General features: G+C 43.8%; 1 protein-coding gene across 1 annotated transcript in view; it reads left to right on the top strand.

Moving 5' to 3' along the window:
* Positions 1 to 12,837: 12,837 nt before the first annotated feature.
* GORASP2 (golgi reassembly stacking protein 2) overlaps positions 12,838 to 27,913 on the top strand; it is a gene marked incomplete at its 5' end in the record, with an annotated part of 37,896 nt that continues 22,820 nt past the window's right edge. The window contains 1 exon segment of the mRNA NM_001133385.1: positions 12,838 to 12,984. Within this exon segment, the coding sequence (NP_001126857.1) occupies positions 12,922 to 12,984 (63 nt within the window).

Here is a 27,913-nt window from a genome sequence, read left to right on the forward strand (position 1 = left end):
CCCCTGACTTCACCCCGCACTTTTTGATCAATCAATGATCTCCACACTCCAGCCCACTCCAAAATCCTAGCCTCAAAATTCCTTGAGGAGATGAATTCGAGGTTTCCTCCAGTCTCCTTATTTGGCAGTCCTACTGTGTCCGCAATTGGTGGGTTCTTGGTTTGGCTGACTTCAAGAATGAAGCCACAGACCCACGTGGTGAGTGCTACAGTTCTTAAAGATGGTGTGTCCGGAGTTTGTTCCTTCAGATGTTCAGATACGTCTGGAGTTTCTTCCTTCTGGTGGGTGCGCAGTCTTGCTGACTTCAGGAGTGAAGCTGCAGACCTTTGCAGTGAGTGTTTACAGCTCTTAAAGGCAGCGCGTCTGGAGTTATTCGTTTCTCCTGGTGGGCTGGTGGGTAAGTGGTCTCACTGGCCTCAGGAGCCAGGCTGCAAACCTTCACGGTGAGTGTTACAGCTCATAATGGTGGCACGGACCCAAAGAGTGAGCAACAGCAAGATTTATTGCAAAGAGCTAAAAAACAAAGCCTCTACAGCATTCAAAGGGACCTCAGCAGGTTGCCACAGGCAGCCAGGGCAGCCTGCTTTTATTCCCTTATCTGACCCCCACCCACATCCTGTGGATTGGTCCGTTTTACAAAGAGCTGATTGGCCCATTTTACAGACAGCTGATTGGTCCGTTTTGACAGGGTGATGATTGGTGCATTTACAAACCTTGAGCTAGACACAGAGTGCTGATTGGTGCATTTACAATCCTTTAGCTAGACACAAAAGTTCTCCAAGTCCCCACTAGATTAGCTAGACACAGAGCACTGATTGGTGCGTTTACAACACAGGGTGCTGATTGGTGCATTTACGAACCTTGAGCTAGACACAAAGTGCTGATTGGTGCATTTACAAACCTTTAGCTAGACATAAAAGTTCTCTAAAGTCCCTACCTGACTCAGGAGCCCTGCTGGCTTCACCTAGTGGATCCCGCGCCAAGCTGGCACCATGGGCGGTGCTGCCTGCCAGTCTTGCACCGGGAGCCGCACTCCTCAGCCCAAGCGCACTCCTCAGCCCTTGGGTGGTCGATGGGACCGGGCGCTGCAGAGCAGGGGGCAGTGCCCATCAGGGAGGCTCGGGCAGTGCCGGAGGCCACCATGGGCGGTGGGGGATGGGTAATCGGGCATGGTGGGCTGCAGGTCGTGAGCCCTGCCCCGGGGGGAGGCGGCTAAGGCTCAGCAAGAATTCAAGCACGGGGTGGGCGAGCCGGCAGTGCGGGGGCAGGGGGGACCCAGCGCACCCTACGCAGCTGCTGGCCCGGGTGCTAAGCCCCTCACTGCCTGGGGTTGGGCCGCTCCGAGTGTGGGGCCTGCCAATCCTGCACCCACCTCGAACTGCCTGCAGCCCCGTTCCTGCCCATGCCTCTCCCTCCACACCTCCCCGCAAGCAGAGGGAGCTGACTCCGGCCTCGGCCAGCCCAGAGAGGGGCTCCCACAGTGCAGCGGTGGGCTGAAGGGGTTCTCTAGCATGGCCAGAGTGGACGCCAAGGCCGAGGAGGCACCCAAAGCGAGCAAGGGCTGTTAGCACGTTGTCACTTCTCACTATGATTAAACCTCTTTCTCTGTTGCAACCCATATCTCAGCTTATAGATTTGCAATGTGTGGGCGGCAAGCCACCCAGGTGCCGAGGCAAGAGACCGAGGGCACGAGCTGTTCCAGTATAATAAAATATAAAATAAGAATAGTTATATTAGATCCAGATCATAGACATGATTATATATGAATATCATTAATCATTAGTTTGTAGCAATTACTCTTTATTCCAATATTATAATAATCCTCGCTCTATAATCATAACCTAGGAAAAACCAGGCCATACAGAGATAGGAGCTGAGGGGACATAGTGAGGAGTGACCAGAAAACAAGAGTGTGAGCCTTCTGTTATGCCCAGACAGGGCCACCAGAGGACTCCTTGGTCTAGCAGTAACACCAGCATCTGGGAAGATGCCCATTGCCAAGCAGACCGTGGTCTAGCGGTAGTGTAAGTGTCAAGGAAAAACACCCGCTACTTAGCAGACCAGGAAAGGGAGTCTCCCTTTTCCCAGGGGAGTTTGGAAAAGACTCTACTCCTCCACCTCTTGTGGAGGGCCTGACATTAGTCAGGCTCGCCCGCAGTTATCTGGAGGCCTAACCATCTCCCTGTGATGCTGTGCTTCAGTGGTCATGCTCCTAGTCCGCCTTCATGTTCCAGCCTGTACACCTGGCTCTGCCTTTTAGATAGCAGTAGCAAAATTAGTGAAAGTACTAAAAGTCTCTAATAAGCACAAATAATGGTATAAGCTGTCTCTCTCTCTGTCTCCTCTCTCTCTCTCTGCCTCGGCTGCCAGGCAGGGAAGGGCCCCCTGTCCAGTGGACACGTGACCCACATGGCCTTACCTATCATTGGAGATGGCTCACTCTCCTTATCCTGCCCCTTTGACTTGTATCCAATAAATATCAGTGCAGTCTGGCATTCAGGGCCACTACCAGCCTCCATGTCTTGGTGGTAGTGGTCCCCCGGGCCCAGCTGCCTTTTCTTTTATCTCTTTGTCTTGTGTCTTTATTTCTACACTCTCTCATCTCCGCACACAGGGAGAAATCCACCGACCCTGTGGGGCTGGTTCCTATAGCAATGCACATAAGGCAATAGATCTATTACAGTTACAGTGACATCAGTAATATATTACTACCTAATAATGCATCATTTGCAAATGACATTTTCTCCACACTAAAGCAGGTTCAAAGTTTTCCTGTAATAATAGTAGTATCATCCAGTTACATTACAATACATTTTTGATGCAGGATTTTTCTCAGTTGCTTTGCTAGCCAGAGACCTCCAGCCGGTGACACCCCTGCCCAGGCCTTGCTTGGGCCTTGGTCTGCCACAGGAGATGCTCCATTTACTCAGCCACCTGGGCCACACCTGGCTTGCATTCCAGCACAAATTCCATAGCTGCCATGACTGCAGGCTCAACCCCTGGTGGAAGAGGGTGTGTGAGCAAGCAAGTACAGGATCCAGCCAGCCATTCCAAGTGCCAGCACAGGAGCGGGATCCGTGCAGGGCTTCAGGCTGGACCAGGCATGTTGCAAGCCACCTCCACAGTGGACTCCAGTATCCAGATGAGAGGAAGTCGGTGACACCCAGGCAGGGATGCCTGCAACTCCAAAGCCCTAGAGGGGGTGTTATAGCATGCTAATAGCCCTTTCAGTCTCACCATCCACAGCCCAACAGATGGCGGCATGTTAACAGCTCTGTCAGTTCTGTTGCCCCGCTCCGGCCCATGGCTCTGGGGCTGGCTCCACCCTACCGCTGCCTCCCATCACGTGGGGCGGCTGCCTTCTGCTGGCAGAGGGCAGAGGGTCACAGTGTTACAGGCTTCTTTGTACCTATGTTCTGTGGGTCCTGAGCTCTTGTCCCATGTCAAAGAAGAATGAGGATAGGCTGATAATCGAAGGGTGAGGAGGGCAGAGAAGAAGTTTATTGAGTGACATAACAACTCTCAGCAGAGAGGGGATGTGAGGGTGGCCCCTTACCCAAAGTCAGGTGGTTTCTCCCTCAGTGTGGCTGGGTCCAGGGCTTCCACAAGCTCAGAATGGGGAGTGTATGCTGATTGGTTTGTGAGTTTCAAAAAAGGCTAAAACAAAGGCACCACTCAAAGACGGGCGACAGTGTAAAAAAACAATTAGAGAAAGGTTGATATATGTAAAATAGGTAAAGCAGGGGGATCAATCAGAGGAAAGCATGCCAATTGGGAAGAGGCATTCTCACCAGTCCATGGATTTATCCAAGACTTGGAGCTTGGCTTTCAGGCTTTAAACTGTCTTTGGTCTCACTGGGGGCCCCCCGTCTCCCTAGGATTTGTCTGCCTCCTGCTGCTATCGCTTTCTTAAGAAAGGACTTGAATCACAGCTATCAAACTGAGAGTTTTGCATAATCCTAGATATGCCCCAGATGTGTGTGTCTTCCAAGTGAAAACCATCTGTTAACAGTGTCATGGAAGGGGAAAGAATTTATCTTAACATGAAACAGAGCTCTCCCCTTGGGGCAATTTCCAGGAGAAGTAAGGAATAATGTGTTACCAAGCCTTTTGTAAGCCTGGAAAACCTCTTGAAATATGTGACCTTTAGACAAGAGACCTTTAGCAATCACCTCTTAAACATCACATCACTGTATGTATCATGCTTTAACAACATGATTGACACTGTCCCATGATACAGCAGAGGAGGCAAGGAGAAATAAGTTGCCTGAAATGGCAAGATAGGCTCCTCTCTATTGCCCAGAACCATATGGAACTACACCAACTTCTTCCATATTCTGAGGAAGTAATTTGGTGCAGCTCATGGGTTTTGTAAACCAAAAAGTATCCGAGACAAGTCTCAATCAATTTAGAAAGTGGATTTTGCCAACGTTAAGGATATGACCATGACACAGCCTCAAGAGGTCCTGAGGACATGTGCTCATGGTTGTTGGGTTACAGCTTGCTTTTATACATTTTAAAGAGACATAATACATCAATCAATATATGGAAGATTTACATTGGTTTGATGTGGAAGAACAGGACAACTCTAAGGGTGGGGCTTCCAGGTCATAGGTAAATTTAAACATATTCTGATTGGCAATTGCTTGAAATAGTTATTTTCAACAGGAAGGAAATATCTGGATTAGGAAGATGTTGTAGAGACCTAGGTTTTATAAGCAGATGAAGTCTCCAAGTAGCAGGATTTAGAGAGAAGACTGTAAATGTTTCTTATCAGACTGAAGGTCTGTGTTGATGTTAATGCTGGAGGGGAATAATGAGGCATGTCCAACCCCCACTTTCAGTCGTGGCCTGAACCAGTCTTTCAGGTGAAATTTTAGAGTCCCCTGGCTGAGGAGGAAGTCCATTTGGATGGTTGCAGGGGCCTTCAAATTTTATTTTTGGTTTACATTCTCTATCTCTTCATAATATCAAGGGGAATTAAAGAAGTATCAAACAAGTAAGGCAGGCATCAAAAGGTGAATAGTATTCTTACTGCAGTAATTACTGACCCTACCAATATCTTTCATCTTCAAAGGACCCACAGGTAATAATTAACCTAAGCAATTATTCCCTAAAATTAGGCACCTGCAAAGTTGCTAGAAGGACTCAACTGCAAGGAGACAGTTTGAGGCAGGCCCAGGAAGGCTGTGTTAAGAAGATTATTTTATCTGAAAAAAAACAAAACAAAACAAAACAAAACCCCGAAGAAACAGATTGGCAGCCTACCTTGAGTAATAGAGGTTTTAGTTAAAAATATATATGTGTGGCCAGGCACAGTGGCTCACATCTGTAATCTCAGCACTTTGGAAGGCCGAGGCAGGTGGATCACAAGGTCAGGAGATCAAGACCATCCTGGCTAACATGGTGAAACCCCGTCTCTACTAAAAACACAAAAAATTAGCCAGGCATGGTGGCGCACGCCTGCAGTCCCAGCTACTTGGGAGGCTGAGGCAGAAGAATTGCTTGAACCCAGGAGGCGGAGATTGCAGTGAGCCAAGATTGTGCAACTGCACTCCAGCTTGGGCAACAGAGTGAGACTCTGTCTCAAAATAATAATAATTATTATATATATATATGTTAATGAAGATGATGGAAATGTCAAAGAAATACAAGAATATCAGTATAATTTGGGCCTTTTATTGAGTTTGCTTGCTGGGAAGATTGTATCCAGCTCCAGAGATTCTCTTTGACAGAGGGACAAAGACAATTCAATGGAGGAAGGATTGTCTTTTCAGCACATGGTGCTGGGAAAACTGGATATCCATCTGTGAAAGTAATCCACCTAAACACATATCTCACACCTATACAAAAATTAAGTCAACATGGATCATAGGCCTATAAATAAAATGTAAAACTGTAAAACTTCTAGAAGAAAACTTAGAAGAAAATCTGCATGGCCTTTGGTTTGGTGATAAGTTTTTAGATATAAAACCAAAAGCACAGTCCATGGAAAATATTGATAAGTTGGACTTCATCAAAATTTAAAGCTTTTGCCCTGGGATTTACACTAAGAGAATGAAAAAATAAGCCAAATCTTGGTTTCTAAATACCATTCTCGATTCTAAGGAATTCAGGGTGCCTTAAAGAAATGGCTAACTCTAGGGCTAGAGCAAGAAAAAATACAAGATGAACCTGAGCATCCTATAGTGCCAGAAAGTACAGGCGTGCTCAAAATACAAAAGGATAATTGCACAACAATGTGAATATATTTAATACTGCTTAACTGTACATGTAAAAATGATTAAGCTATTAAATATTATGTATGTATATTTTACCACCAATTTTTTTTTTAAAAAAGAATGGTGGTCTGTCAAAGGGACACAAAAGCCAACCTGAAAAGTGCTTCCCATGGTCAAAGCCAGTACCATTTAGCAACAAAATATTGCATTCCCACCAGCAGTGAGAGAATCTATCTCAAACAACAACAACAACTAAAAACCAACTAAGGACAAAATACATATACATGAACCCGTATTGATATATAAATAAATGATTTAATTAATTAATAAACGGGAGAGATGGGGCAAAAATCCTTACAGAATTCCAAATTATTTTTGTCATTGTTGTGTTTTTGTTTTGTTTTTGTTGTTGTTGTTGTTGTTGTTTTGAGACAGAGTCTTGCTGTATTGCCCAGGCTGGGATGCAGTGGCGCGATCTCGGCTTACTGCAACCTCCAACTCCCAGGTTCAAGTGATTCTTCTGCCTCAGCCTCCCAAGTAGCTGGAACTACAAGTGTGCGCCACCATGCCCGGCTAATTTTTTTTTTTGTATTTTTTAGTAGAGATGGGGTTTCACTATGTTGGCCAGGCTGGATTTGAACTCCAGACCTTGTGATCTGCCCGCCTCAGCCTCCCAAAGTTGGGGTTTTTTTTTTTTTTTTTGGAGATTGGGTCTTACTCTGTTGCACTTTGGAATGCAATGGCACTGTTCACAGCTCACTGCAGCCTCAGTCTTCCAGGCTCAAGTGATCCTCCCACCTCAGCCTCCTGAGTAGCTGGGACTACAGGTGTGCACCACCATGCCAGGCTAATTTTTAAATTTTTTATAGAGACAGGGTCTTCCTATGTTGCCCAGGCTGGTTTCAAACTCCTGGCCTCAAGTGATCCCCTCTCCTCAGTCTCCCAAAGTGCTGGGATTACAGGTGTGAGTCACCACACCCCACCCCAAATTATTTGCATAGATAATCCCCTTCAGGAGGTGCAGCTTAATTCCCCTCCCCCAACACACACACACACACCCCCTCAAGGATGCCTAGACATGGTGACTTGCTTCCATAGGAAAAAGGGGAACATAGTAACTTTACTATTAAAATGGACAGCATCTTAATGATCAAGGTTAAAACCACCATTAATAAGTCATGTTAATAGCACATACTCCTGACATGACCTGATAAGCATGGGCATTTCACCTCTGTGGTATTCCTCCCCAAAATCCATAACCTCAGTCTAATCATGACAACAGGCATATCCAACAGGAGGTATATTCTTTAAAATACCTGAGCAGGGCCAGGCGCGATGGCTCACGTTTGTAGTCTCCGTACTTTGGGAGGCCAAGGCAGGTGGATCACTTGAGGTCAGGAGTTTGAGACCAGCCTGACCAACATGGTGAAACCCTGTCTCTACTAAAAATAAAAAAATTAGCTGGGCATGGTGGCGCATGCCTGTAGTCCCAGCTACTCAGAGGCTGAGGAAGGAGAATCACTTGAACTCGGGAGGTGGAGGTTGTAGTGAGCCGAGAGATTGAGCCACTGCACTCCAGCCTGGGTGACAGAGCGAGACTCCATCTCAAAAATAAACAAACAAAGAAACAAAGAAACAAAACCAGAGCAGTGCTCTTTGAAACTCTCAAGGTCATGAAGAACAGGAAAGATTGAGACACAGTCGCAAACCAGAGAAGACAAAGGAGACATGACAACTAATTGTGATGTAGGCCTGGACTGAATCCTGCAACAGAAAAAGAACATTAGTAGAAACACTTGTGAAATTTGAATAAAGTTTAGAGTTTAGCTAATAATGTACAAATGTTGGTTTCTTGGTTTTAACAAATATACTGTGGTTGATGTAAGATGTTAACAATAGGAGAAACCGGGCAAAGGGGACCTATGGGAACTCTCTGTACTGGCTGCAACTTTTCCTTAAATCTAAAATTATTCCAGGCTGGGGGTGGTGGCTCATGCCTGTAATCCCAGCACTTAGGGAGGCCAAAGCAGGAGGATCACTCGAGGCCAGGAGTTCGAGACAAGCCTGGGCAAACTAGCAAGATTCCTGTCTCTACCCAAATTTTTTTTTTAATTTAAAATTATTCCAAAATCAAAATTTTGTCTAAAAAATAGATAAAGACAAAGAAAAATTTGACAATAAAGGTGATGGAAACAACAAAGATATATAAGAAACTGAGCACAATTTGGGTCTTTGTGGCCAAGTCTGATTACTAAGAGGATTCCTCCCAGCTCTAGAGATTCTTATTCATTATCTGATTACCCACAAAAAAGCAGAAGTTTATTAAGCATTGCTCTAATGGGGAAGTTCTCAAACGTGTGTATCAGAATCACCTGGAAACTAATGACGAACACTGGGACCAGGGTCATCAAAGTAGACTAGCGCTGGGACTTCTGTATTTTTACCAGGTTCCCTGGTGAACCTGATACATACCCCAGCTTGAGAACCACTGTTCTAGTGCTTTTCTGTTGACAGTGTCACAGGATCCTTAGGGTGTTGCTTTGCCAGCTGGAAACCTCTGTGATCAGCAGCACCTCTGCTTGAGTTTTGCTTGTGCCTGCTGGGCTTGTCCTGCCCACTTGGCCTGGCAGGCTGCACTTGCTTGTGCTGCCGGCCTGGATCCCACACCTGACAAGGGTGAGTCAGGTGTGGAGCAGTGAGGGGTATGTGAGTGAGTGAGCACAGGTTCTTGCCTCTTTGCACAGCCAGGCACACTGGCTGCTGTGGCAGGGTGGGCAGCTCCAGCCACTGGCACAGGCGCTGGCTCCATGTGACGCTGCAGCTGGACCAGATATACCACAAGCGGCTTCCACTGTGGGCACCAGCATCTGGACAAGGGGAGTCTGGTGGCACCCAAAAGCTCAGAGATGCCAAGAACTGCAGAGTCCCAAAGAAGGTGTTACAGTGTGTCACAGCTCTTGCTCAGGGAGCCCCAAGTTCTGGGCATCCAGAAGGGCCGCAGCTCTTCTTTCCTTCTCATTGCCCACAGCATGGTGAGTGGGGGGGTGTGTTTTGGGGGGCATGTTTCAGCCCATTTGTGTTACAGCTCTTTCAGTCCTGCCGCCACGCTCTGGGCCACAGCTCCTGGGCTAGCCCAGCCCCGCTGCTGCTTCCCATCGCATGGGGCAGCTGTCTGGTGCCAGCAGAGGGTGGGAGAGCTATAGTGTTGCAGCCCCTTTAGCTCCCACCATAGCTCAGGAAACCAGCCAGGAAGTGTTACAGCTCCTTTCACTCCTGCCATTTGGTGGGTCCCAAGTTCTTGTCCCATGTCCAGGAAGAATGAGGTTGCATGGGCAACTGGAGGGTGATCAAGGCAGAAAAGAGCTTTATTGGGCAACCAAACAGCTCTCAGCAGACAGGAGACCCAAACTGGGTAGCTCCTATTCACAGGCAGGTATTCCCAACGAGTATAGAGGAAACCCAAAGTGGGTAGCTCCTATCCACAAGCAGGTAATCCTGATGAGTCTCTGAGTCTGGCTGAGTCTGGGGTTTTTATGAGCTCAGAAGGGAGGAAGTACATGCTGATTGGTTCATGGAAAAGGCACCATCCAACTGGCCAAAAGGCATCAAGGAAGTTCTCACTCTGGGTCATGAACTCCACTGGGAACTGGGAGCCAGGCCCCCAGGTTTTAGGCCTGGCCTGAAGATGGGGTTTCACCGGGGACCTGCCTCTTCCCACCTAGGAACCTGTCTGCCTCCTGCCACCATCAACAGGCCATTTGCAGTGCCCAGGCTGTCTGCAGGCCCATGTCAAGCTACCCTCAGCACCCCAGCCTTCCTCCCATGCTCATTAGTGCCCAAAGTCTGAAGGGGCCAAGGTAGCAGAGGGCTGGTGCCTCAGTATTGCCCCAAGCATACAAACACCTGGCTGGGTTGCACCAGTACCTGGGCTCGGCCACAACTGTGTTCCACAGCAGAGTGGGTGCTGGGGATGTGGAGAGGCCAGGGAGTGGGAGCAGGCACTTCTGAGCTTGTGGGGGAAGGAGGCTTCCTGGGCCCCTGAGAGCATAGGGATGCCTGGGTCTGGAGCCATAGCTGGGCAGCTGCAGCTGCACCCAGGAGTTGGTGGGCTCCCACCCCACCAACTCGGTAGGGCATAGGGGCTCCCCACTGGGATCAACTGTTCCTGGCCCCCACGGGCCAACAAGTGCACAGCCCTGGCCACACCTCCCCCGCTACAGCCGGTGTCCTTGCAATGGCCACTCCATACGGGTCGTCACTGCCATCAACATGACTACGAACATGACCATTCATACGTTCAACAGCCATTTATTAACTATTATGTGCCAGCTCTTTGTCAGTGCTAAGAGCACAGTAGTAAACGCTCAGGCAAAGTCCATGCCCTAATGGAGCTTACATTCTAATATGCAAATAAATATACACTGACGGAGTCTCTCCTTGTATTTCCCAGTTCCAAGTCCCCAGAGAGAAAACCTGATTGGTGTGACTAGTCACTACCATCCACTTGTGGGGGGAGAACCTTTTCTAAAGGCCACCTCATTCAGTGTGGGTGTTGGCTGCCTGTATATCAGGGTTCCCCTCTAGTAAAGTCAGCTGTGACTGAGAGTGCATGACACATAACATGGTCTCTCATGTGGTCTCATGTGGTTTGCTCCCTCAGCAAAACAGGCTAGGTTAGGCGATCCTTGTCTGCCCTATCCAATGTGGTTCTTATTCAAATATGGTAGGAACCAAACTTTCTCAGGGTGGTCTGAAGGCAAAAAGATAAGGCTGCACTAACCAATACCAAGCTGAGTATCACTAATCTGAAAATCCAAAATGCTCCAATTGGAAACTTTTTGAGTACTGATATAACACTTAAAGGAAATGCTCATTGGAGCACTTTGGATTTTGGATTTTTGGATTAGAGATTCTCAACCAGTAATGTTCCAAAATCCAAAATCCAAAACACTTCTGGCCTCAAGTATTTCAGATAAGGGATATTCAATGTGTATGATAAAAATGATCCCTCCATCATGAACAACTTATTTACAAGAACTCAGAATTGGCCAGGTGTGGTGGCTCATACTTTGGGAAGCCGAGGGCAGATTGCTTGAGGCCAGGAGTTTGAGACAAGCCTGGCCAACACCGCAAAACCCCATCTCCACTAAATATACGAAAATTTTCTGGGCATGGTGGCGCATGCCTGTAATCCCAGCTTCTTGGGAGGCTGAGACACAAGAATTGCTTGAACCTGGGAGGTGGAGGTTGCAGCAAGTTGAAATTGCGCCACTGCACTCCAGCCTGGGAAACAGAGCGAGACTCTATTGGAAGGAAAGAAGGGAGGGGAGGGGAGGGGATGGGAGGGGAAGGAAGAACTCAGAATTAATGTTAATGGAACTCAGAACACACACAAAATTGAGTACCAGATACTTCTTCCAGAAGAATAGATTACTTCCGGTTTTTTAGCCTGTAGACATTTGCTTCTGTTGGACTTCACTTTTCTGCTGCCTCTGATGTTTCAAAATACCAACCTGCCTGCAGCAGATTCTTACTCCAGTTGAGGCTGACTTGACAATAATCTCCCACGTGTTTCCTCCATCATGTTGTATTATTTATATTAGCTTTGGCAATATCCTTGAGATTTTATTCCTTGCCTTCTGTTGGAGCGTATTCTCCAACTAAAAGAGGAAACAACTGGTACCAGGAAAAATGGGGCAATCATTCTCACATTTTTTCAGTCCCAAACCAGGTGGGCCCTGTACCTCACTCTCACACCCCCCACCAACTGCTGCTAAAGAAATAACATGGGTTTTTACCATCACCCTGGGAATTAGGAAAAAAAAGAAAAAACCCCCACAGATTTTGATGAGACACAAATAGTAGCCACAGAGGTAACTTATTAACTGATTTTGAAAAAAAGGCTTTGAAGCTATTCATTACACACATTCCATTCAAATCAATAAACAGTACTACCATGTTCCCAATACTCAACCAGGAACTGGGGATCTAAAGATGAAAACACATGATCGGCTGGGTGTGGTGGCTCACACCTATAATCCCAGCACTTTGGGAGAATGAGGTGGGAGAATCATGTGAGCCCAGGAGTTCACAACAAGCCTGGCAGCATAGTGAGATGTCATCTCTGCAAAAAATCAGAAAAATTAGCTGGGCGTGGTAGTGCGTGCCTGTAGTCTTAGCTACTCGGGAGGCTGAGGTAGGGATGATTTTGAGCCCGGAGAACAGAGAGCTTGGTGTGTGTTGAGTTCGCTGCTATTCATCAGCAGCTCTTTCCCCGCCTCTGGCCACCAGGGGGACCTGCAACCAAGTATCTCTTCTTTCCGGCGAGCGGGAACGCGTCTGCATAAATCTGGTCCAATCCAGGGCGCCGTAGCAAGGCGCCAAAGCCGGGGGAAGCGCATTTCTGTTCTCTCGCGAGCACGACGCGGTGCCTCTCAGTTCTCCTCCGGCCCTCCCTCTCCGCCCTCCCGGCCCGCGCGCGCTCGGGCCCCTTCCAGTGGCTCGCGGCAGGTGGCGCTGTCTGCGGCGTCGCAGCGGCCCGGGCTGCAGCAGAGACAATCTCCCGGCGGGCTGTGCGGCCCGGCTCTCCGGCGGCAGCGAGTGCCACGTCCCAAGTGCTACGCGGAGGAGCAGAGCGGGCGGTGCGCTGGGGGCGGGAGCAGCGCGGCGCCCGGCTCGGCCACACCGATTGCCCGCCGCCATGGGCTCCTCGCAAAGCGTCGAGATCCCAGGCGGGGGCACCGAAGGCTACCACGTTCTGCGGGTAAGGGCTCCGACGGCGGCCGGGGAGCTGCGGGCTGGAGGCGGGGCCGGCCGCGGGGAGGCGGAGGCCCCCATGGGCTCCTTCACGGGGCAGCCAGGCCCGATCCCGCGAAGGAGCGGCGGTCGCGGGCGCTGCCTTGGCTGAGGCTGGTTCCGGAGGCCGCTCGCATCCCGCCTCCGCGGAGCGCCCTGGGCACGGGGTCCGCGGCTGTAGGAGGACGGGCTGGAGCTGGAGGCGGCTGCCCGCGACTCGGCCGGGGGCGGCCCTGGGAAGGGGGGACAACCTTGCTCTTTTCCGCACGGCCTTCTCTCTCCTCCACCCCCCCTCATTTTTAGCTTCCAAAGTTAGGAAGGGCGCGGAGGCAACGTCTGCAAAGTGGTGACTGTGAAGGCAGCCTTTGCGCTTTCCTAGGAGAGGGATCCCGACCCGCAGTCCGGAGGCGGGGCCTGCGGCGGCAGGTGTTAAATCACCTCGGCGCCGGCCGAGTGGCCTGAAAGACCAGCGGGGCAGGAGACGGAAAACGAAATGACCTGGAAGTAGGTTCGACGGACTTAAACAGACTTGATTTTGACCAGACTTTTCCTTTCCCGTGCCACTCCTGACCCTCCCAAACCTCCTCAAGATTTCCTGGAGTGGGAACTTCCGTTCTGTTCCGATTGCTGAGGGTGTGGTTTAGATTAAGGTTTAGATCCACAGTGGTAAAGAGGTGGTGCAGAGGAATTTTTTTAAAAAATCGGAGTATATAAAGGAAAACAACCCTAGCTTAACTTCCAGGACGCAGAGAAACATAGTATCTCAAAAGGCGTCAGCTAAGCTCCTACCTATGAACGGCCTGGGCCTGGGTGGTACAAAGCATGTGGTCTTTTCCTCATGGAACTGGGCGACTTTAGAAGTAGCATTGATGGTTGTTTGCTGTGACACCTGTGTGAGTGTTAACATGAAGAACTGTCAACAGAGTGGCCGCAGCGCGTAGCGCCATTGAGGGGTGTAATAGAGTGTCACTCAATATTAGCTCCTCACAGGCGAGAACGTTTTCACTGAAAGTAAGAGAGGGCACTTCCTGGTGCTACCTTTATTTCCTGCCCTGGGTCCCCTGTTTTAGGTGAGACAACATTCTTAAATTGCCCAGCTGTCTAGGTGATAGGGCTGAGACAGATCATCTTCCTGATCTTCAGGATTATCGTGTCTATTGCCTTTCCATTACACTAAAAATCCCTCCTCTACCATACTCTTGGTAGGAACGGGTGATTTTTTTTTCCCCGAAAGGAAAAGGGAGCCTATAAATAAACCGTATTATCTTCCTATCCCCTTCTGCTAACCAAACACCGAAGAGCCAAACTGAGAGAGGAAATGGAAGAATTGTCAGTTCCCAAATGTGAGGTGAAAGCTGTGCTTTTCTTTGTATTATCTGGTCTGATTTTGAGTTCTCTACCCTGGGATGTTACCCAGTATTACCAGCTCTTTCTCACAGTGACCGATTGTGGTCATGAATCCTTGGGGATTCGTGATATTTTTATAATACATGCACTCAAGGAAACTCAGTAAAACACATTAGTGTTAACAAGCAAAAAAAAAAAACTCGCGTGTTTGAAAGAAAGCCATACACATCAAAAGGATTCCAACTTAGTGACTACATTCCGACATAAAATGAGTTTGTATTTTCTTTATGTAAGTGCAGTCAAGTGAAACAGCATTCATACATATTCAGTAGTGCAGATATGTTATTAATCTATAAATCTGATTTTTAGAAAAACTAGGGACAACCTTAGTTACCAATCTGCATCTGGAGCATTAATGTTACACATGATGAAATAATTCTTATTTAGTTAGACTTTTACTAAAGAGAGCTTTAAAATAGTAATGATCTAGTTTAGGAGAATTTTGTGTCTGCGTTCCTAAGACCCTCTGCCCCTGATTCTGTAATTGGTTTTCTTTGTTTTTAGAGGGAAAAGTGCTATGTTAAATCTTAACTTGTAAAAATGTCTTCCTTTCATTTGTTACTGCCTAAATGGACAGCGATATATTTCATTGGTAGATTACCAAGCTTGTAAACTAGAGTAACCAACTGTGGCAGGAAATTTTTGAATAAAATCACCCATATTCAACAAGTTCTAGAATGATTTAATTAGAAGTTAGTTTTCTTGAATAACCAATTCCCTGGCCAATCTTGTTGTAGTAAAAACTTAATATGATTGACTGGGTTTTGAAATACCAATTATAATAACATTTATATCCACTGCTGTCTTTTGATTTCATGAGTCCCTATAATTCAGATAGATTGAGCTTTCCATTTTTTTCATTATTTTTCAATGTCCATCTAAAAATCTTTAGGGGACAGCCTTTAAATGGATTCAGAAGTTCTGCTATGAGCAGTGTAGTTCCTTTTTATGTATTCTCTATGTATGAGTGCATATTTTCAGATTGTGATCATATTGTGTACCCAACTTCTTATCCCCACTCCAGAGTAACCACTGTGGACAGTTTCTTACATAGCCTTTCAGATATATTTTATGCTTATAAAAAAGTCTCTTTGGCCACGCGCAGTGGCTCACACCTGTAATCCCCACTTTGGGAGGCCAAGGTGGGCGGATCACCTGAGGTCAGGAGTTTGAGACCAGCCTGACCAACATGGTGAAACCCCATCTCTATTAAAAATATAAAAAATTAGCCGGGCATCGTGGTGCACACCTGTAATCCCAGCTACTTGGGAGGCTGAGGCAGGAGAATCACTTGAACCTGGGAGGCGGAGGTTGCAGTGAGCTGAGATCATGCCATTGCACTCCAGCTTAGGCAAAAAGAGTGAGACTTCGTTTTAAAAAAAAAAAGAGTCTCTTCTTCTCCCACCCTTCTCTCTTTGTTTCTTTTTGTTACCTTGTAATCATGATCCATGCTGTTGCACACCTCAGTCTTCTCAGTTGTTGACCTATCTTGGCAGTCTTTCTGTAGTAGCAAGTGGCCATCTGCTTCATGCTTTCAGTTAGCTCAGGGTAGTCTGTTGTACCATAGATTGGTTAAGGAGTACCTCCTGGTGTTGAACATTTGGTTATCTAGTCTTCTGTTATTATAAGTACATATTTACAACCTTAAATCCTACTTTTTGTTTTCTCATAACATACCTCCTTTTCCCAGATTACTGTATTGAATTTTAATGGTAGCTGTCTGTATAAATGTTGATCTTTATTTTAGTAAATAACTACATTGTTTTCTGATCATCAACATGTGTCCATTAGAGAACATTTGGATATGGTAAAAAAGTACAGCAAAGAACCTGAATTACCTGTAATCCCACCATCTAAAGGCAAATACTGTTGAAGTATTTCTCTTAGTCTCCTTTTTTTCCTGGGCCTAACATCACCCCTTAGCCATGTTTCACAAAGATTTTGAATAATATGACGTATTCAAGGACTATATGGCCAAAAGTTATCTTAAGAGGTTAACATTACAACCAAAATATCCAACAGCTGAGAAATTGTTAAGAAAATCAGGGCCTAACCACAATTAGAATGCTATACATTCGCTCAAAATTGTGTTTCAGACACCCTGTATATGTGCAGGTACATTTGAGTGCTCAGGAAAATAAAGCTGAAAGGTAATAAACAAGGTGGTCTAAAAAATTATTAGTGGATGGTGACTTTTTTTTAACTTTAATGTATTTTCTAGGATATCTGAAGTGATCATTAAATACTTGTATAGTCACCCAAAGTGTAGATATGCAAAATTAGTTTTAAAAAACAAGTGGACTCCTAGTGGAGGATTTAAAATTTTGTGTAGAAGTCTTTTTTTAAAAAATAGCATTTCAGATTCCCTTATATAGTGGGTCAGATTTGTGCTCACTATGAATGGCACTTTTATTTTGGTCCTCCAATCCTAATGTAAGGCAGGAAAAATGTTAGGGCTTCTCAGTTTTTGAAGTTATTGTAAGTTACCCCCTACATATGAACTATGTTTAGTGTCGAATTTTTGCCTACATTTTCCATTAATTATCAAGTGAACCCAACAAGACCATTTTCAAAATTAAATTAAACCAAAATATCCAACAGCTGAGAGATTGTTAAACAAATCAGGGCCTAACCACAGATAGAATGCTATACATTCGCTCAAAATTGTGTTTCAAACACCCTGTGTATGTGCAGGTACATTTGAGTGCTCAGGAAAATAAAGCTGAAAGGTAATAAACAAGGTTGTCTAAAAAATTATTAGTGACATAGTTCACAAAATTAAATTTTTGGAGTGACCTCACAGATGCCTATTATAGGACCTGCTTTTAAATTAAAATATTCATATTCTGTTGCACACTTACAAACTCTGAGATGGGGAATAGCTGAGGGCATACTTTCTGGAGCAAGTATTCACACCAGTGTGGAGACATGGAAAATTGCATTTTCATTCTTTCTCATGCTTTCTTCTGGGAGAGATTTTGAGGTGATGGATATTTTGAAGGAAGGGTCATTGACATGAAGTGTGTCACCAGTGTAATAACAGGTTTTTATCTTCTGAGCTATTTGCTGCAGACTGGGCAGCATTTAGGTGTTCTCAGAGAAGCAAGTGACTGCAAGTGGAATTACTTCTATAGAAAATGTAATGCCTAGACCATATCTACTATCATATGGAACTGCTCTTTTTATATATTTTTTCTATTTTGTCAGCGATGAGGTCTCCCAAAGGTACTGCTCGTTTTAAATGGTGCCTAACTAACCTACGTGCAATCCTGTTGCGATGGGATTTCAATTTAGTACTTATTTTGAAAAAACAAATTTCTGATATTCAATAGTCATTGTTTTCTTTATTCTTCTAACACTCTTTCTCAAACTTTTGAAACTCATGCCCTTTTTTTTTTTTTTTTTTGAGATGGAGTTTCGCTTTTGTTGCCCAGGCTGGAGTACAATGGCGCGGCTCGGCTCACTGCAACCTCCCGGGTTCTCCTGCCTTGGCCTCCCAAGTAGCTGGGATTACAGGCACCTGCCATCACGCCCAGCTAATTTTTGTATTTTTAGTAGAGGTGGGGTTTCACCATGTTGGCCAGGCTGTTCTCGAACTCCTGACCTCAAGTGATCCACCCGCCTCCACCTCCGACAAGTGCTGGGATTACAGGTGTGAGCCACCACGCCCTACCTCATCCCCTAACACAGAAATCTCACTCTGGCTCCCTTCTCACTCATTCTGGAAACAATGTGTAAAAAGAAAACAGTAGGGTTATTTGGTATTGTTTTCTATATATAAAATTATAATTGTGAAACCTGAAGAGTCTGACCCTGCCCCCAGAATTGATCTCTCCTTTTTTGTTGTTTGTTTGTTTGTTTGTTTGTGAGACGGAGTCTCGCTCTGTTGCCACGGCTGGAGTGCAGTTGTGCAATCTTGGCTCACTGCAACCTCCACCTCCCAAGTCCAAGCAATTCTCCTGCCTTAGCCTCCAGAGTGGCTGGGATTACAGGTGCCTGCCACCGTGCACGGCTAATTTTTGTATTTTTAGTAGAGACGGGCTTTCACCCTATTGGTCAAGCTGGTTTCGAACTGCTGACCTCAGCTGATCCACAGGCCTCGGCCTCCCAAAGTGCTGGAGTTATAGGCGTGAGCCACTGTGCTCGGCCCAAAATTGATCTTTTCTAATAAAAGGCCCAGAAGTTGTTTAATAAACATTGTTTTAAATTGCTTTCAAATGTAGGAATCAGGATATCTCAGTTTATTAAAGCCATGGAATACAATGTATATAAATCTTGGGATACTTTTAGGAATTATATCATTGAACATAAACTTTTTCTAATATTAATAGGCTTTGAACAAATTAGTAGTTTCATGTTGTTTATATACACTTTTTTTTTTCTTTGAGGTGGAGTCTTGCTCTATCACCCAGGCTGGAGTGCAGCAGCGCAATCTCAGCTCACTGCAACCTCCGCCACTCCAGTTCAAGTGATTCTCCTGCCTCAGCCTCCCAAGTAGCTGGGATTACAGGCGCCCATCACCACACCCAACTAATTTTTGTATTTTTAGTAGAGACAGGGTTTCACCCAATTGGCCAGGTTGGTGTAGAACTTCAGACCTCAAGTCATCTGCCCACCTCAGCCTCCCAAAGTGTAGGGATTTCAGGTGGGGGCCACTGCACCCAGCACCCCCAACCCCCCACCTCTTTTTTTTTTTTTTTTTTTTTTTTTTCTTTTTTTGACACAGGGTCTCACTCTAGGCTGGAATGCAGTAGCACAGTCTCCACTCACTGCAGCCTACAACTCCCAGGCTCAAGTGATCCTCCCCCATCTCAGCCTCCCCAGTAGCTGGGACTACAGGCACACACCACCATGCCCAGCTAATTTTTTGTATTTTCGGTAGAGATGGGTTTTTGCCATGTTGCCCAGGCTGCCCTTGAACTCCTGAGTTCAAGCAATCCACCCACCTCAGCCTCAAAGTGCTGGGGTTACAGGCGTGAGCCATTGCGCCCGGCTTGTATATGCTTTCATACTTACGTGATGAGGTGTGTTTTAATGCCTGCACTATCATCCTCAGGATTTCTCACTGGGGGAGATCTGCTGTTAGTGGTTAATTATGGTTTCAGTAAGTAGTAGAGTGTACAACACTGATTCTTCTGCCTTCTGGGTCAGATACTAACAGGGCTTTTTAATAATTCCTCTACAAATTTTATAAAAATTGAGCTTAGAATAACTATTAACATCAATGTGTTCATTTTGCTTACTTTAATATTCTACTGAAAGTATTATATATATTGATTGATTCACTAATACTAATGTAAACTAGGAAATATGAAGTTTGATATGTGCTTTCGAAACTGACTTTTTTTTTTTTTTTTTTTTTTTGAAACAGGGTCTCACTCTGTTGCTATGGCTGGAGTCCTGTGGTGTGGTCATGGCCCACTGCAGCCTTGAACTCCTGGGCTCAATTAATCCTTTCATCTCAGCCTCCTGAGTAGCTTACAGGCATATGCTGCCACGTCTAGCCAATTTTTAAATTTTTTTGTAGAGAGATCTTTCTGTGTTGCCCAGGCTGGTCTTGAACTCCTGGGCTCAAGCGATCCTCTCCTCTTGGCTTCCCAAAGTGTTGGGATTACACTTATGAGCCACCACGCATGGTCCTAAGTAGTTACTTTGAGAGACTGTACATTTCCCTGTTGGCATTGCAAATAAATTTACTGTAGCATGAAGATAATTATTCTGGGGTTTCGTTCTCTTTTTTAAGCACCAATGAGAGAAAGCTCAAGCACATTGTCAGAAATAAGGAAGCTTGAGCCGGGCATAGTAGTATGCACCTGTAATCCCAGCTACTCCAATCAGGAGACTGAGGTGAGGTGGGGGCCCAAGAGTTTAAGACCACCCTGGGCAACATAATGAGATCCGGTCTCAATAAAAGCAAAATTGTCACTTGATCAAGGACTTTGAGGCTGCAGTGAGCTATCCTCACGCCACTCCACTCCAGCCTGGGTAACAGCAGCGTCTCTAAAATTAATTAATTCGTTAATTTTTTTTAAAAAAATTTTAAGGCTGGGTGCGGTGGCTCACGCCTGTAATCCCAGCATTTTGGGAGGCTGAGGCAGATGGATCACCGAGGTCAGGAGATCAAGACCAGTCTGGCCAACATGGTGAAACCCCCTCTCTACTAAATTAGACCGGCGTGATGGTGCATGCCTGTAATCCCAGCTACTCAGGAGGCTGAGGCAGGAGAATCGCTTGAACCCTGGAGGTGGAGGTTGCAGTGAGCCGAGATGGTGCCACTGTACTCCAGCCTGGACAACACAGTGAGACTCCATCCCCAAAAAAAAAAAAAAAAAAAAATTTTAGAGACCCGGTTTTGCTCTGCTGCCCAGGCTGGAGTACAGTGTCACAGTCCCAGCTCACCGCAGCCTCGACTTCATGGATTCTAGCAATTCTCCCTCCCTAGCCTTCCAAGTAGTTGGGACTACAGGTGCGTACCACCACAGCTGGCTGATTTTTTGAAGGGACAAGGTCTCGCCACATTGCCCAGGCTGGTCTCAAACTCCTGGGCTCAAGTGATCCTCCTGCTTTAGCCTCCCAAAGTGCTGGGACTATAGCTGTGAGCCACATCCCTGCCCTAATTAATTAATTAAAAGTAAAATCCAGGCTTTGTGGCATGTGCCTGTAGTCCCAGCTACTCAGGAGGCTGAGGTGGGAAGATTGCTTGAGCCCAGGAGTTCAAGAGTAGCCTTGGCAAAATATTGAGAGCTTGAGAAAGAAAAAGAAAGAGAGAGGGAAGGAGGGAGGGAAGGGAAAGAGGGAAGGAAGGGAGGGAGGGAAACAAAGGAGGAAGCACCTGGTACAGTGACTGTCACCTGTAATCCTAACACTTTGGGAGGCCGAGGCAGAGTATTACTTGAAGCCAGGAGTTTGAGACCAGCCTAGACAGTAAAGTGAGACCCTGTCTCTAAAAAAAATAAAGACAGAAGGAAAGAATCTTGTTATCTTTGTGGACATGAGTACATTGAGAAACTGTCATAGTCAACCACCAGAGACCACCTTTGGGAACTGGATTCTAGTGCCAGGTCTATCACTTCATTCTATTTCCTTGAGCAACCCTTTGAACTGCTTTGAAAAGCTTCAGTCTTTGTATCTGAAAAGTGCGGATAATAGCAGAGCCACTTCCACCTTTTCCACTAAAAAACACATTAGATACTGTGTATGAAAATAATGAAAACAATTGAGCATTATTAAATCTCTTTCTTAAAACAACACTATCTACCTCCTTGATTATCCTGTGGATTAAATGAGATATTCCATGTAAAGCACTTAACTTAGAATGTGGAATATAATAAGGATTCAAATGTTAGCTGATGCCTTTATTACTAGCATTTGCATTATTGTGTAGAACCAGTATCGTGGCAATACTAGCTAAAATATACTACTGTAGTTGTAAACATTTTTAGTATTTTTATTTGATTAAGCAACAGTTACTTTTTGTCTGTGTACCTAACCTGTACTTTACTGCTATTTAAAACGTAAGTTTGAGGTCAGATCTGACCCATTAATTTTAGTCATCTAGGCACACACCTAAATGGTGCCTGTTAATTTCCTCCGATCCTCATTTTTAAGGAAATTGTTTTTTAATTTTAAACGGGGAGTGCCAGTATCCTTTTCATTGCATTGCTACAGTGTTACTACACACATTAATTAAAATGGCTGAAAGAGTCTATGTAATTAAAATGATCTTGCTGTATTTGATTTTCTTCATTGTAGAATCTATAGATAGCTTAGCAACAGTTAGAGTTTTTTCATGGTGGGTCATTCAGGCTTACAGATTACATAGTTAGCCTCCTCATTTTTGCAGCTAAAGAAAAGAAGCACAGGCCTGTAATCCCAACACTTTGGGAGGCCAAGGCAGTGATCACCTGAGGTCAGGAGTTTGAGACCAGCCTGGTCAACATGGTGAAATCTTGTCTCTGCTAAAAAATACAAAAAATTAGCCAGGCATGGTGGTGGGCGCCTGTAATCCCAGCTACTTGGGAGGCTGAGGCAGGAGAATTACTTAAACCCAGGAGGCGGAAGTTGCTGTGAGCTGAGATTGCACCACTGTACTCCAACCTGGGAACAAGAGGGAAACTCCATCTCAAAAAAAAGAAAAGAAGCACAGAGAAGTTAATCTGATTTGCCCAAGATCACAGAGCAAGTTTTCTTTCCCTAAGAAACAAATCCCTAAGTTATTTGAAGAATATAAAATGCGTTAAGAAGTTGTCAGAGTTTTTGCTTCTTTTAGAGCGGACTTCAGTTTCTTCCAGTGTTATTTTTCTAATGTACAGATCTTTTCTGGAAAACTATTGTGCAATAATGGGTTTTTATTTCCTTTTAGTAGCCATTACAATTTTATTTTAAATTGCTTGAATGTTAAAAGTTATGTCAGGGTTAGTGTCAGGAGAACATGCACTTTGCTTTGTTTGGGAAGAACATGTGAAGACAATGTTTTAGCAGGTGAGGCTTGAACTCTTCTAGTCTACTGCAGAATTATTTACCACACATTCGTGTCAAGACCCAAATAAGGAAACTTACCCATTTGCAGACATAGAATATAGTAGTCTCTCCTTATCCACAGTTTGACTTTCTGTGGCTTCAGTTACCTTTGGTCAACTGAGGTCCAAAAATATCAGATGGAAAATTCCAGAAATAAACAGTTCATAAGTGGTAGATTGTTCTGTTTTATATTATTAGTTATTGTTGTTAATCTCTATAAATTAAACTTTATCACAAGTATTTGCATATGGGAAAAAATATAGTACAGTATATGTAGGGTTTGGTACTCTGCAGTTTCAAGCATCCATGGGCGGTCTTGGAACATATCCCCTGCAGATAACGGGGACTACTATAGCTCCCTCACCCTTCCTCACTAAAAAAAATGCCTATTATAACCACGGAGGATTTAGGATTTCTTTTTATTATATCACATTCCCAGATCTTTTCCCATCATTTTGATCACCTACGCACACATATAGTGCATGAGGATTTATGTTTATAGTTGAGGTGGGTCATCATTTAGGTATTGCTTGGATTGAATTTATTTTCTAGTCTTGTTTAACATCTCCACTGTTTTTAAAAGCAGTACAAGAGGGAGAGTGTTAGACGAGATGATAGTGTAGATAGTCATTCAATGGGGCTTTTCTACATTTTATGTGTGGAAAAGGAATATATGGTGTAGTAATAAAAAGGAGACAGTTATACATTCTAGTAAGCCAATTTTATGGTAAAATTTTCATTGTTAGAAAACTTAAGGAAGATAATTTACATATCAGCCAGAAACATGGATAAGTGTGTCTTTGTATATCACCTAGTGCAGTATGTAGTCTGGTGATATCCTGTGTGCTGCAAGTTGCCTTGTGGTTTCCTTTCTTTGTTACTTTAAGGTAAAAGGTCTGTATACCTCAACTGAAAGTATGTAAGTCAATAGACGAATGCAATTGGGAGAATGCCCCCTGACACCCAACTCCACCCAAACATTTCTTCCCTCTTACTCTGCCATTCCTCCCTCCCCCAAGTGAAGAATTAAAGAGAGAAAGAAGTAATGTGAAATGACCCAAACCTAGCATAAGTAGTAGTAGTTGAACATTCTTAATTCTGGAAGAAGAAATGAATGCTTCACTGGAAAGCAATAGTTACGTCTGTGTGTTAAAAGAAAAGAAAAGTTTAGGCTAAATCTGGTAAAACTTTTAATGATCCGGGATCAGAAGTGGAGGGAAAAGTCAAGAAGTGAATTGCTTTTTTTTTTTTTTTTTTTTTTTTTAACCAGGAACTTGTTGGAGCAAAAGTGTTAACAGTATCTTGTAGGACAGCTTTTCCTAACTTTATTTTTATTGTAGCTCAAACCAAAAAATGTATTTTCCATTGCAACCAGTACATATTACATTTCATGAAGAATATAGGCCTTTATTATATCATGCATTTTTGACAGATTTTCTGTTGTGATATTGTGTTTTGATACTTGTCTTTTGTGACACACTAAATTGATTTCAGAACCTATTGAAATCATCCACTGTAGTTGAATGACACCACTTTAGGGATTATTTCTATAAAGTTGGTGATTAAAAAATCCAGCTTCTAATCATTGATGCAAATTTCTTTTTATGTAATAGAGATGCCCCTTTACTGTGCAGTTTCATCATAAGCTTCTCATTTTTGCTTGTTGAGGGGTAAAAACTGTCTAGCAAATATCATCTTGTTTATTGCAGCCGTTTTTTCGAGAGTGTTAGGAGAGAAGCATTTCTTTCACGCTGCTGTAGTTTTTATTTTGTAAGATAACCTCATGTATAGTTTGAACCTTACAACTGCCAGTTAGTGTGTTCATAATTTCTTCTACCTGTTGATGTGTTGGTAATATATCTTTTTATAATTATTATTTTGTAAGCATAATTGCTCTTTAGTATTTTCAGCTGCTTTATTATGTTTCTTAATTGTCAAAGTAAATTGTGTGGCCCTAAGAAGAATTGGGAAAAAAAGCATTGGAAAAAGTGTAACCTCAATATACTTGTTTTGATACAGGGAGCATCTTTTAAGGCTTTATATTAAAAGAGTGCACACAAGTGTATAGCTTGGTGAATTTTCACAAGCAACACACTTAATGTAACCAGCCTCTTATCTCTTTCCAGTGACATCCTGCACAACCCCCACCTCTACAGGATGAATATCCTGATTTCTAACAGCATAGATTAGTTTGGCCTGTTCTTGTACTTTGTATAAGGGGAACCATGTGCTAGATACTCATTTGTATCTGGCTTCTTTTGCTCAGATATTGCTTGTGAGATTTATTCATGTGTATTATTGTAGACCTTTCATGTCATTAATGTATTTGGTGCCATTGAGAGAATATGCCAATATTTATTAACGTGTTGATGGGGATTTTTGTAGTTTTCAGTTTGGGGCTTTTATAAATAGTGCTACTATGAACATTATAGGATATTTGTTTTAGAGAACATGTGTATACCCATTTCTGTTGGGTATATACCCTAAGGTTGGAATATACGGTCAAAAGGTGTGCATATTTTCAATATTAATAGATATCGCCAAGTCATTTACTAGTTTGCATTCTAACCAGCAGTAATTGAGGTTTCTAAATGTCCTACGTCCTCACTAACACTTAATATTTTTCATCCTTTTAATTTTGTTCATTCTGATAGATGTGTAGTAGTGTTGCATTGTGGTTTTAATTTGCATTTCCTTGATGACCATTGAAATTGAGCACATTTTCATATTTATTGATCACTTCAGTATCCTGTTTTGTTTAGTTTCTGCTAAAATCTTTTCTCCATTTCTCTATTGGGTTGTCTTTTTTTCTGTTTTAAGCAAATTTATTGTGATAAAAGTTACATACCAGAAAGTTCAGACTTCTAAAGTATACAGTTTGGTGGGTTTTTAGTATATTCATAGAGTTCTGCAACCATCACCACTGCCTAATTCCAGAATCTGTTTATTACTCCAGAAAGAAACCCATATGTATTAGTAGCCATTCCCCCATTCTTCCACCCACAACCCCTCATAACAACTAATCTGCTTTCTGTCTCTATGGATTTGTCTGTTGTGGATATTTCATATTAATTGAATCAAACAATATGTGGTCTTCTGTGACTAGCTTCTTTCACTTAGCATAATGTTTTCAAGATTTATCCATGTCATAGCGTGCATTGGTACTTCATCCTTTCTTATGGGTATACCACATTTTGTTTATCCATTTATCAGTTGGGGGACATTTGGGCTGTTTCTACGTTAGGGATATTATGAATAATGCTGCTATGAAATTTGTGTACAGGTTTTTGCATGGAGATATATTTTCATTTTCCTTGGTTGTTTGTATACCTGGAGTGAAATTGCTGGATCATGTGATAACTTTGTGTGTAACATTTTGAGGATCTGCCAAACCGTTTTCCACAGCAGCTACACCATTTTACATTCCCACCAGCAAATGTATGAGTGTTCCATTTTCTCCACATCCTTGCCAATGCTTGTTACTCTCTTTTTAATTATGGTCATTCCAGTGGACAAGAAATAGTATCTTGTGGTTTTATTGTCTGTCTTTCTTAATGCTTTACAGTAGTTCAAGATTTCTTCTGGATACAGATCCTTTGTTGGATATGTATTATATCTTTTTACTTTCTTAATTATACCTTTTGATGAGTAGAAGTTCTTAGTGTAGTTCACTTTATCAGTTTATTTTAGTTTATGGTTAGTGCATTTTGTGTCCAGTTTATTAGGAAGCCTTTGCAAACTTGAAGGTCTCAAAGATATTCTCTTATGTTTTTCTCTACAGCGTTTATTGTTTTACCCTTGACCTTTTAGATCTACCATCCATCTGGAATTGATTTGTGGCAGGCAACATTTAAAAAAATGGTTTGTCTCTCTTTCCTGCTAACACTTTACAAGTCTTATTTTTTCTTTTTAAGAGTAAAAGGTATTTAATATGGTTGCAAAAATAATGTTGTGTCCAGGAATTGGTTAGCTATAAAGATTTACCCTCAGATGGTGATTGCAGAGTTAGGAGGATGAGCTTAAGATTTCTTGGCCTTCTATCATAGGCTTGAGACTTAGCTAAGCATTTCATAAACTTAACTCATCGAATCTTTACAACATTCTTGTGAAGAAGATGGCGTTATCCCTTACTTGCAAATGAGAAAATTGAGGCCCAGAGTGGTAAATAAACTTTACCAAGCTCACACAGCTAATAAGTGGACAAAATCATGGCTTAAAACCAACTCAGTCTGGCTCTAAAAGTCTATTATTTTTTCACTGTATATAATCTTTTAAAATCTTATTTATTTATTTATTTGTGAGATGGAGTCTTGCTGTGTCGCCCAGGCTGAAGTGCCGTGGCGTGATCATGACTCACTGTAGTGTCCACCTCCTGGGCTCAAGCAATCCTCCCGCCTTAGCTTCCTGAGTTGCTGGGACTACAGGCACGTGCCACTATGCCTGGCTAATTTTTTAAAAATTTTTTTTAGAGATGGAGTCTCACTTTGTTGCCCAAGCTGGTCTTGAACTCCTAGGCTCAGGAGATCCTCTCACCTCTGCCTCCCAAAGTGCTGGGATAACAAGTGTGAGCCACCGTGCCTGGCCTTAATTATTAAATTTACAAATTTAACCTGTTCATTGTAAATTGCTTTGCTATTTGGCCCAGTAATAAATGTTAAATGGTCTGTGGAGCCAAGTATATATAGACTTTTAGTTAAGATGACCTGAAGAAAGCAGAAGATAAATTAATCAGGAGATCTCATAGGGGATAGAAAGTATTGAAGTGGTAATCTGATGCTTGAAAGATTACATGCCAGGAGATTCTTGTCAGTGGATAACATTGCAAGAGAAACTTACCTGTGTCAGTGTTTGGTTTGCTATGTTGTAGATCATATTTTCCATGCTACAAAATATAGGAAATTTCCTTTAGGTATATGAGGGTCAAAGAAAGGATTTTTGTGGGGCACTCTCTGCTGACTTCCTAGCAGTAA

Source organism: Pongo abelii, chromosome 11 (assembly GCF_028885655.2).
Source record: "Pongo abelii isolate AG06213 chromosome 11, NHGRI_mPonAbe1-v2.0_pri, whole genome shotgun sequence".
Taxonomy (NCBI): Eukaryota; Metazoa; Chordata; class Mammalia; order Primates; family Hominidae; genus Pongo; species Pongo abelii.